Source organism: Sinocyclocheilus anshuiensis, unplaced genomic scaffold (assembly GCF_001515605.1).
Source record: "Sinocyclocheilus anshuiensis isolate Anshui unplaced genomic scaffold, SAMN03320099.WGS_v1.1 scaffold536, whole genome shotgun sequence".
Classification (NCBI taxonomy): domain Eukaryota; kingdom Metazoa; phylum Chordata; class Actinopteri; order Cypriniformes; family Cyprinidae; genus Sinocyclocheilus; species Sinocyclocheilus anshuiensis.
Genome location: NW_015557179.1, coordinates 2873908 through 2885755, shown reverse-complemented (window position 1 = coordinate 2885755; position 11848 = coordinate 2873908). Strand labels below are relative to the sequence as shown.

Here is an 11848-nt window from a genome sequence, read left to right as displayed (position 1 = left end):
TCTTCCTTCAGTATTTCAGTGTTCATATCCATCTCTGTATTCGTCCACATGCTTAGCGTTGGTTATATTTCATTTCTGATAGTAATGATGTTATTTGACTTCAGTCATGTTTCAAGTTCTTTCCTTATGTCAGCCACATTTCTCATTAACATCAGATTTGTAGATATAGATATCGTTTTTTTTTTTCATTATAGATATTCTGTATAATCTAATCAGTGCGATTCTCAAAGTGTGTGTTTGCTGTCATTGTTCAAATGTTTTTTTTTGTTGTTGTTTTTTTTATTAAACATAGAATACATTAACTCATAGAGGTAACAGCATCGAATAAAATCAAACACAATAACAATCAGCATCAGACCTTAAGGGCATCCACAATACATGTAAGGCACCATTGTTCAAATGTTTGTCAGTGGTTGCTTGAGCTGCAGTAATGAGTGGAGCTGTCATTCTTATTCTGGCGTTAACTCTTGTAACTGTGTGATTTCAGTGTAATGAGATTGAAAGAAAGCTCTGGGCAGCTCAGATTATGGAGCTGGTTCCTGCTCTGCTCCAGCTGTATGCTGTCTGTATGGGCTCATGGAGGACCGCATGGAGAACCAGCTGCTTCAAATCAAGAGCATCCACCAATCATCCGGCTGGACAGGAATATGGTTCAGGATAAAGAGTGAGGAGTTTTTCATGACTTTAAAACTTGTTTTAGAGCCTACGCACATATCCAAAGCATTGCAGCTGTTCATGTGATACGTACTGTATGTCTATAGTGTTTGTTGATTTAGCTTTGATTTGTTTCTAAAATGACCTCTGCACCGGAGCAGCTTGTCCTGATCGCCGGCTGTCTTCCAGCAAATAACATGTCGGGAAAACCTAATCCATCCACAGAACTTTGAAAACATATTTTTAAAATATTACATTTTAAAATAATTTCTCTTTGCCAATTTAATAGCAATTAATAACAAATTTTTTGTTAATTCCAGTTTTTGTAATTATTGGTCAATATGTGTATATATATATTGTGTATTACTGGTCAAAAGGTGATCATTTATATGTTTTAGAAAGAATTTGATAAAAAATGCAGTAAAACAGTAATATTGTGAAATATTATTATAATGTTTATGTAATATTATTATGTAATATATTTATTTAAAATAGTTATTTTCTATTTGAATTAATTTTTAGCATCATTACTCCAGTCTTCAGTGTCACATGATCTTTCAGAAATCATTCAGAAATCACAACATGCTACCATTCAAAAGTTTGGGCTAAGTTTTAACAAAAAGATATTTATTTAGCAAGAATCTTTAAATTAATAAAAAGTGACAGTAAAGACACTTATACTACTGCTACAAAAAAAAAAATCTGTTTCAAATAAATTCTACTCTTTTAAAATCATGTATCATGGTTTCCACAAAAATATTAAGCAGAAAAGCTGTTCAAAATATTGATAATAAAAAAAAAATTAATAATTCTTCTTCTTAGCAATTACTAATAATTGAGCACCAATATTAATTGATAAAAAGTGAGCATCAGTCAGCATATTAGAATGATTTCTGAAGGATCATGTGACACTGAAGACTGGAGTAATGATGCTGAAAATACAGCTTTGATCACAGCGATAAATTACATTTTAAAACATATATTCAAATACAAAACAATTTCAATTGCAAACATATTTCACAACTTTTGAAAAGTAGCGTGTATATATAATGTTTTAAATATTTAAAAATTGGGTATTTCCTGCTGTAAATATTATGGCAAAATAGAAATTAATGGTGCTAGATCAGGGGTGCCCAAACTCGGTCCTGGAGGGCCGGTGTCCTGCAGAGTTTAGCTCCAACTTGCCTCAACACACCTGCTTTTAAGTTTCTAGTATGCCTAGTAAGAGCTTGATTAGCTGGTTCAGGTGTGTTTAATTGGGGTTGGAGCTAAACTCTTCAGGACACTGGCCCTCCAGGACCGAGTTTGGACACCCCTGTGCTAGATTTTTGCACCTCACTAGGGTATATAATGTCTTTCTATATGTATATAAAGGCTGTTGGCAGATTTTCCTATAGATACCTGGTAGAATCACCACTTCTATTGAAAAGTTGGCATGAAAAGAAAATTCACCATATCTACTTTCTAAATGCATATTATAGATCTTGGTGTGAACAATTTATCCATGCATATGTTTTTTTTTTACCTGATTTTTTTAACCAAAATTTCATAACTGGACCTTCCACTGAAAACAACAGAAACATTTCTCCAGTCATTTAGTCTTAATAAACCCGCCTCTGCAGGTTCATCTGACCCACATCTCCACATCCAACCATAAAACCGTTGGACAGAACCAAGTCCCTGCCCTACATAATTTCTTTCATTAATCTGATACATTTGGATGTTTGTCACAATACAAAAGAAAAAATCTGTCGCTACTTGGATCACAGTTCACAGTTCTGTAGTACACAGTAAGGTCACAGTTATTGACTGATGCCGATCATCTCAAAGTGACTAATCCATTTGTCTGTAATTGAACCTTTCTTCTGTTCTGTTGTAGCCACATCATGGAGCATTTAGAAGGGGTGATTGAACAGCCAGAGTCGGACATGACGCCTCAAGAGCTGCAGCTTCACTATTTCAAGATGCACGACTACGATGGCAACAATCTGCTGGATGGACTCGAGCTCGCCACTGCCATTACTCACGTTCATAGAGAGGTGAGTGCTCGAATTTTGAGCTTGACTTTATACCAGTTTAAAGTTTGGACATACCTACCCATTCTTTATTAATCATTTTATTGTTTTAATAATTCATTAATAATAATTTGATAATAAATAGATTATTTTTTTATTTTATATGAGATATTTAATATCTAATTTAATTTGAATTTTAGCTGGATTTTATAATCTAACCCTAAGTACACTTGTCCAAGCCTCTCCTTCTATCATTTGTCTTTTTTTTTATTTTTTATTCCATTTAATTAAAATTAAGATTGTCACCTGGTTTCCAGGAAGGAGGAGATGATAGCCAGCCAATGAAAGAAGAGGATCTAATCAACCTCATTGATGACGTCCTCCGAGACGATGACAAAAACAATGATGGCTACATCGACTATGCAGAGTTTGCCAGGTCTCTGGAGTGAAAGACGAGAGGAAGAGCCGCTGCCTTACTGTGAATGCAGATTACCTCTGATGTACAAATCTCCAGCACATTCCTTCACGTGCGTGCGATTTCACAGGCGCAGTATATTCATGCTTCAATATAACCTGTATAGATGTCAGACAATGAAGTGGTGAGGGTCATGAAGTGACATGAGATGTTTTGTACGTATGCCATCAGTGTAACATGTATTCATTGTTGCACTCACATCTGCATATGTCTCGTCACAATGGACCTTAATGTATAAACTGCCAAATTTATCCACTGTAAACAAGCATAAATTGTTATTATTGAATAAATCCTTTGCAGTGACACTCTCCTGCAAAGCTGATTGTTAAATGAAGCTAAAGTGGAATATAATAATTGCTGCTCTGCTCATGAATGATGGCAAACATATGCTCCTTCTGCCTTAAAGGGATTATCACTGTTACTGTCATTACAAAAATACTCATTCAGAATGTTTTGAAGTGACAGAATACTTTATTGGTTTATCTTGATTTACATATAAATGTGCAATACGCGTGTTTGGAGATGTACATCTTAATGAATCCCTCTGTAGCCCTAATGTTGATTTGGATGATGTTATAAACAAGTGCCAGAATATTAGAAATATATTTGATGGTGTTGTGCATTTCTAAAACAGGAATAGGAATTGGATCCTCCGAAACATCATGGTGCATTGATTTTTAGCTTGCTATTAGAGCCTGAATGAAGACAAAATGTCATATAGGTCAATGACATGATGCTCATTTTGTCTGAATTTATTAATTTATTAGGACATTTTAAGTGTAATTTATCCATATAGTGACCTTAATACATTTCTCTTTCATTGTTTTTATTTTTTAAATAAAAAAAATACATTTTTAGGGCATCATTTTAAAATATATTTATTTCTAATAATATTTCTCAATAAATGAGACTTCTTTAAAAAACATTGAAAAATCCAAATAATTCCAAACTTTCATCATGATGTTTTTATTTTCATTTTATTACATTTTTTAGGGTATAAAGCAAAAAAAAAAAAAAAGGGTGATACAACTATCTTGATATCATAATGAAGAAAAAAAGCTTCATTAAAATAATACAATTTTTCAGAAGAAAGTGGTTTGGCATAATCTTTGTTATTCTTTGGGGGGAAAAAATTCTCAAAATTATATGTAACCAACAAGAATACAGAGAGCAGCACATTTTTACGAACTTGGCACATATTGTTTTCAACAAAATTTTTAAAAGATTGTCACTGACCCATGTCTGTTCATTTTACATACATAAAATGGGAAGAAGAACAACATTTGATGTAAACCGCGTAATTTATTTCGACCAAATCTGTAAATTGTTATCGATGACTGAAAGGAAATGTAATTCAAATGTTCATTGGGTGTACTGTACATTTCATTCTGAGATCTGAGAATGACATAATAGTTCATAATAGTGCTCATTTAAAGTCTACAGTAGCCTATGTTCAGTGTGAACTGAACCTAGTTTAATTGTCACAGTGCAGTGTTGACAAAGGAAATCAGCATAAATGTAATAATTTTTTGTCTAAGTAAATATAGCAATAATTGAGAGAATATGTTCTGTGTGATTGCAACTAATAAAGACAGAAAATGTCAATCTTTCTTTGTCATTGAAAAACGTTATCCTTTCGACTGTACCTGCTTGTATAAAATGGAAAATACAAGCGTTTACAGCACTTCCTCTAGTTCCAGTGGCTAGTGGTTTCCAGTGCCGCCACTGAGAGCACTGATGTGGTGGCTGGTCCGATGGTGCGCATTTGATTGTACCAGTCATCAGGCTGTCTGGTGGCTTGAGATGGAGCAGGGCCGGAGGAGCAGAAGAAATGACTGCTGGAGGACGGGTGGGGTGGGTATCTTCCAGGGGGCAGCACTGAGGAGAATCGGGGGATGTGCGGCAGTGAATGAGGACACTGGTACTGCTGGCCCATGGCGGAGGAAGACACACACATGCTGCTGAAGAGAGGACCTCGTCCTGGCATCATGCCCACCGGCAGCACTTTGTGAGAGATACGATCCTGCTTCCGCTGCTTGGCACGCCGGTTCTGAAACCATACCTGCAGCGAGCGAAAGGCCGTAAGATACAGTAATCAGACAAGGGAGTCAAGGTTTGGCTGCTTAATATGGAAAGTTTCCAATGGCGCTTTTCCACTGCATGGTACGGCTCGGTACGGTTCACTTTTGGGGGGTTTTCCACTGGGTACAGTACCTGGTACCTGGTACTTTTTTTTAGTACCACCTCGGTAAGTAATAAGCAAAGTAATTTGTGTGGTACAGCCAATTAGAACATACTGAATGCGAGAATATTGAAAGTTTTCAGATTCACAAAAAATGTTTACCAATAAAATTCTTCATAACTGCTATTTTCTTCATATTTTCTTAAGACTTAAGAGTATTCAGTATTTTTTATTCTCGAACATTTCTAAATAATGTTCTTTTTTTTCTTCTTCTTAAGACTGTGTTAAAGACAAAACGTAATTAAACAAAATAATTTGAATTGCTAAAACAAATTGTAAATGAAAAAGAAAAATCATCATAAATAACCTCTTAAAAGTTAGGATAACCTCCAACTTGTCTTAAATCAGTAAAAAAAGAAAGAAAGATGTTTCGTGAATTTATTAGGTTGTTTCACTTATTAAGCATTACAACATAACACTAGCAACATAGGCCTATATATATATTACTAAAAAAATTATGGAATATGTTTTACTAGAACATATTATTTTAGTCTTTCTACTTCAAAATTTCATGCTTAATTCAATGTGTTACTTACCGATACTTTGTCATTATTTGTAAAAATGTACTTGTAATTTCTGAATTTGTTTTCATCGTTTTTTTTTAAGTGTAAATCAACTCAACTAGGAATCTCCTTTTTAATTGTATTGTTAATTGCGTAATTCCAAAGCCAAGAAAATAACTACAATAATAATATTTTAAGAAAAATACTATTTTTAAAAAATAAAATATTTAAACATTTTAGAAATTTTCAGAAATTCCACTTAGCAACATCTTACGATTTTCTAAAGAATTTATCTCAAGAAATGTCAATAGTGATGTGAGAAATGCACCAAAGCGACTGAGAAAAACTGCAACTTATTTCTTAAGAAGATTTTCGTGAATCTATCCACAAAATTTGGTCAAATGTAGCAAGCATTATGAAGCAATGCTATCGCTCAATTCTAGTCACTGCTCGGTTTCCATTCACATATTTTGCTGTGTCACTGTAAATCGCTATCAGTGTGAACAATCCGAACACCCCTGGTTAGTGTAACTTAAACCTGCATGGGAACATTTAATTCAGCTGCATGTAACTGTATCAGTTCAACAGGTTAATTAGCATGTTAGCAAACAGGTGAGTTACCTGTATGCGAGCCTCGTTGAGTTTGGTGGCTCTCGCGAGCTCCTCTCTGTAGTAGATATCAGGATAGTGGTTCTGTCTGAAAGCTAACTCCAGCTTTTCCAGCTGCTCATTGCTGAAGTTAGTGCGGTGTCTCCTGCGGGATGGTGAAGGGTACGGTCTCGCTCGTCCTCGGCTGCCCCGGACCCTCTCAGATGTCCCAGAATCTTTTCTTGAATGATTTTGAACATCTGCATCCAATAAGGTGAAATTCAAAGAGGTGAATTCATTATGAGAAGACCTCTTTGTCACAAACTGAAAGAGTCTTGACTCAGGTCTCTCTCTCTAGTTACAAGTAATTTCCTATTGACAGTGAGAGTTTCATCAACCACTGACACCTCTGAGATGTTGGATTTGTAGGTACACATCTCTCAAATGATGTTCCCTGAAGACGGAGGATTTAAAAGCCTTAGTGCTTCCAAACAAACGTCCAGGAACTCAAAAGACAGCAGGCTTTGCCACCTAAACTCAATATCGTGAGAGAGAGGCATGCCAGGGCCCTGAGGATTACTCTCAGCTTAGGCAAACAATGGCCAAAAAAAGTCACTAATTTGTCAAATTGTAGGACTCTTGGTTTCCAGGTCCTATTCACAACATTAGGGTAAAGAGAGTTCATGAAACCTACCTCAGATTGGATTTTTGAATGTCATACTGTGCAGTGTTATTTTTGTATCACTCATATACTGTTATAATATAACGTAGACTATATATATATATATGTTTATATATTATAGTTTATAGTTTTAGTATTTTTTTTTGTGTTTTAGATGTATTTTATGTCAATATAGGTTTTTTATTTATTAAGTTTTAGTTTTTATTTTATTTAGTTGTAATTAGTTTTTTTATTACTTAAACTAATAACTTAACCTCATTTCATTTCAGTTTCTTGCCAAAACAACATTTCTCATTTTCATTTGTATAAATTTTATTTTATTTCAGTTAATGTTTATTTTATTGCAAGTAATATATCTATATATATAGAGAGAGAGAGAGAGAGAGAGAGAGAGAGAGATAGATAGATAGATAGATAGATATCTTAATCCCTCTATTTCACCTTTTCTAATTTAAGATTTTCAAAACAGCTTATATTTAATTTTCAGCATTACCATTTTTGAAAATTGCCATTGCAGTATGATATAATTCTTGTGATGCTCCTCATTTGTAAGCTGCTTTGGATAAAAGCATCTGCTAAATGACTGAACTGTAAATATTTTGTATCAGTATTTCAAATGCAATATTCTTACCTGCACTTGAGCTAACCGTGACCTCAGAGTAATTTTCAGAGAACTGTTGCTGAGGTTTGTCTGTGTCCATTTCAAACTCTCTCTGGTCTGCAGGCAGGATTCCGGTTTGACCTCCGTCCTAACCGAACTCTGCTTTTTCACCGCTATCTAGTGTGACATCATAGAGCAGTCACACCTCTCACCCAACTGCTCATTGTGATGCTGAAGCCCACAGTAACATGTACCTGTTACTGTCAGCATGAATTGTAAAATAAAACTGTCATTTATTTAGTACTGTTGACATAATACCGGCAAGTATTTGTGAGTAAAAACGTTCCTAATACATCTGGGTCTCAGTGGTGCAGTGACAATTTGAATAATAATATTGGAATGTTGGAATATTGGACTTTGAAATCTGAGATGAAAATTGTAATTGACTATTTTCACCACCAGAGGGAGAGTAAACAAAAGAAATAGACACAAGAGGAAACGTCCTCTGGATCTCATGTGAGCACAAAAGCAATACAAGCAAACTAGTATTTAATTTTAAACAATAAATATTGAATTATATTTGGGATCTGAGACCATAGCATATTTTGATTACTTCATGCTTTGAACATGTTATGTCATCATCACATATTTTTGACAAAAATAAAAGTGATTAAAATAAAAGTTTAGTCCACATAGCAGCATATTCTGATTAAAGGATATAATCAGAATAATCAGGAATAGTTCACCCCAAAAAACATGCTGAAAATGTACTCACCCTCAAGCCATTCAAGATGTGGATGAGTTTGTTTTTTCATCAGAACATATTTGGAAAAATTTAGCATTACATCACTTGCTTATCATCCTCTGCAGTGAATGGGTGCTGTCAGAATGTTTCTCATAAACACGCAGCTTTTCACTTGTTGTTAACTGATGGACTGGAGTCGTGTGTTATTACATTATTTTAAATGAGTCTATCCCCCAAGATTACTGTTATAAACACGAGCCGCGTCCAAAAGGTAAAGGGGGAGGTGTTGCTACAATTTATAGTAATATTTTCAGTATTTCTCAGAAGTCTGGTTTCAAGTATAATTCATTTGAAGTAATGGTGCTTCATATACTGTAACATTATCCGGAGAAACAAGTGCTAACGATAAATCCCCTGTGACGTTTGTACTGGCTAGTGCTTCATATAACATAATCTAGAGAAATAAGTGTTAATGACAGATCCCATGTGATATTTATATTGGCTACTGTATACAGGCCACCAGGGCACCATACAGACTTTATCAAAGAATTTGCTGATTTTCTATCCGAGTTAGTGCTGGCTGCAGATGAAGTCTTAATTATTGGTGATTTTAATATCCATGTTGATAATGAACTCCATTGGGGTTAGACAACACGTGTCAGGGCCTACTCAATGTCGTTCTTTAGATTAAATACTGTCACATGGAATTGATGTTAATGGCGTTGAAATTCTGCAGCAGAGTGATGATATCTCGGATCATTATCTAGTCTCGTGTGTACTCCTTATAGCTAAAGCTGCAAATTCAACTCCTTGTTACAAATATGGTACAACCATCACTTCTACCACAAAAGACTGCTTTGTAAATAATCTTCCTGACTTGTCTCAATATCCAATAGCTCAGAAAAACTTGATGGTGTAACAGAAACTATTGACACTCTCTCTTTTCTAAGACTTTAAACACGGTCGCTCCTTTACGCTTAAAGAAGATTAAGGAAAACTGTCCGAAACCGTGATATAAGGAGCACACTCCAGCCCTAAAGAGAGCAGCCCAGAGAATGGAACGCAGCTGGAAGAAAACAAAACTAGAGGTATTTCATATTGCATGGCGGGAAAGTACTTCTACTTACGGAAAAGCTCTAAAAACTGCTAGATCTACTTTCTTTTCACAACCCCAGGCATTTATTCAATACAGTGGCTAAATTAACGAAAAATAAAGCATCAACAGACGCAGACATTTCCCAACAGCACAGTAGTAATGACTTTATGAACTTGTTTACATTTAATAGTGTCGGCCCAAGATCGACACTATTAAAGATAAAATTCTAACCATGCAGCCATCAGCCACAGTATCGCATCAGATGCACTATAGATCCACTGAGGAATAATTCCACTCATTCTCTGCTATAGGACAGGAAGAATTGTATAAACTTGTCAAATCATCAAAACCTACAACATGTATGTTAGACCATATTCCATCTAAGCTACTAAAAGAGGTGCTTCCAGAAGTCATAGATCCTCTTCTGAATATTATTAATTTGTCAATGTCATTAGGATATGTCCCTAACACCTTCAAATTGGCTGTTATTAAGCCTCTCATTAAAAAAAAAACACAACTTGATCCTAGAGAATTAATTAATTACAGACCAACCTCCTTTTCTGTCAAAAATACTAGAAAAGGCAGTATCCTATCAGCTATGTTCCTTCTTAGAGATTTTTAGAGGACTTCCAGTCAGGATTTAGACCGTATCATAGTACTGAGGCTGCTCTTATCAGAGTTACAAATGACCTGCTCTTATCATCCGATCATGGTTGTATTTCTGTATTAGTGCTACTGGATCTTAGCGCTGCATTTGACACTATCAACTATGTTGATTCTTTTGAGTAGACTACAAAATTATGTTGGCATTAGTGGAATTCCATTGTCATGGTTCAAATTTTACTTATCTGACCATCATCAATTCATAGCAGTGATCATATCGATCACAAGTATAGTATGGAGTGCCACAAGGCTCAGTACTAGGACCATGGCTTTTCATACTTTACATGTTACCCTTGGGAGATATCATCAAGAAACATGGTGTTAGTTTTCACTGTTATGCTGATGATACTCAGCTCTATATTTCTTCGCGGCCCAACGGAACTATAACGGAATGCATAGTTGATATAAAAAAACTGGATGACTAGTAATTTCCTACTCTTAAATTCTGAAAAAAAAATTATTGGACGAAAAACCTCTGCATGTAATAGCCTAAATCACTGTCTAACATTTGATGGCTGCTCTGTTAATTCTTTGTCATCAGTTAGGAACCTAGGGGTGCTAATTGATAGCAACCATGCATTTGTAGCATTTGTAAAACCGCATTTTTGTGTCTTAAAAATATATCTAAATTACGACCTATGCTCTCAATGTCAAATGCAGAAACGTTACTTCATGCGTTCATGGCCTCAAGGCTAGATTTTTGTAATGATTTATTGGGTGGTTGCTCTGCACACTTTATGAACAAACTCCAAAATGCAGCAGCTAGAATTCTTACTAGAACCAGGAAGTACTACCATATTAGCCCGGTTCTGTCAACCCTGCACTGGCTCCCTATAGTTTTTATCAGCTGTTTGGACTCTCATTCTGACCATCTATCTACTTTTCTCGAAAAGCTATGTTTCTCTAAAAAGTATGTTTCTGCATGAAAATACATATTCACACAAATTCACCACGTTTGGCAAAATATAAAATAGTTTTGAATTGCCATAAGAATGTGATCCAAAATACAGATTTTCTTCTTTTTAATTAAACATTTAATCAGACTATTTGTTTGTCAAGCATGAATAATCGGATTAGTTCTGCAAGACCAGACTGAAGAGCTCTGGCAGATGGGATAAAAGTCAGTCAGGCCTCAGAGTCAGAGACATGGCAAGTATGAGTGTCATCTTTGCCAAGGTGGGTGACTTAGTGTTCCTGAGAGAGTCTACAGTCAACCAGACCCGGACTGCCAGGTTATGCCTGTTCTTTTCCACAGCTGAAACATGATTTATTCAAGAAGAAAATAAAGTGAGTTGCATTCACATGCTATTCACTCACTTTAACATAAAACCTCATAAACCTTAACATAAAGCCTTTTGCTCAGAGATTGCTGAGGTGATGATGGCTGAATATAGACACACCTGTCCTGCAGAGCACCAGCAGATCCTACTCAAGGCAGGGCCGTGCACAGACCTTTTGAGGGGCATGTGCTGAAACTGAAAAAGGGCACCTCCCCCCCTTGAAATGAAATAACACAAAATAATAGTCTCAAAAGCTTTCGATTTATTCACTTTTAATAACAACCATAATATATATATATATATA

At 35.3% G+C, this 11848-nt stretch overlaps 2 protein-coding genes across 2 annotated transcripts in view; one reads left to right on the top strand and one right to left on the bottom strand.

The window, feature by feature from the left end:
• Nucleotides 1–3976, top strand: part of mcfd2 (multiple coagulation factor deficiency 2, ER cargo receptor complex subunit) — a 4188-nt gene extending 212 nt beyond the window's left edge. Inside the window, exons 2-4 of the mRNA XM_016473937.1 lie at nucleotides 488–664; nucleotides 2534–2693; nucleotides 2987–3976. Coding sequence (XP_016329423.1) covers nucleotides 492–664; nucleotides 2534–2693; nucleotides 2987–3118 — 465 coding nt within the window. The 5' untranslated portion in view covers nucleotides 488–491 and the 3' untranslated portion in view covers nucleotides 3119–3976. The remainder of the gene's footprint in view (nucleotides 1–487; nucleotides 665–2533; nucleotides 2694–2986) is intronic.
• Nucleotides 3977–4161: 185 nt separating this feature from the next.
• LOC107678599 (homeobox protein prophet of Pit-1-like) lies at nucleotides 4162–7860 on the bottom strand. The gene is made up of 3 exons (XM_016473934.1): nucleotides 7791–7860; nucleotides 6511–6737; nucleotides 4162–5206 (listed from the first exon to the last, which is right to left on the bottom strand). Exons 1-3 carry the CDS (start codon nucleotides 7858–7860, stop codon nucleotides 4835–4837), a joined length of 669 nt encoding a protein of 222 aa, XP_016329420.1. The 3' UTR covers nucleotides 4162–4834.
• Nucleotides 7861–11848: the final 3988 nt, after the last annotated feature.

Bases quoted from the DNA above. Each gene is read 5' to 3' on its own strand.
- LOC107678599 (XM_016473934.1), bottom strand. From the start codon at position 7,860: ATGGACACAGACAAACCTCAGCAACAGTTCTCTGAAAATTACTCTGAG. The intron at 6,738-7,790 runs GTAAGAATATTG...TATTGGATGCAG, and splicing joins CACGGTTAGCTCAAGTGCAG to ATGTTCAAAATCATTCAAGA. The intron at 5,207-6,510 runs GTAACTCACCTG...CGCTCGCTGCAG, and splicing joins TCAACGAGGCTCGCATACAG to GTATGGTTTCAGAACCGGCG.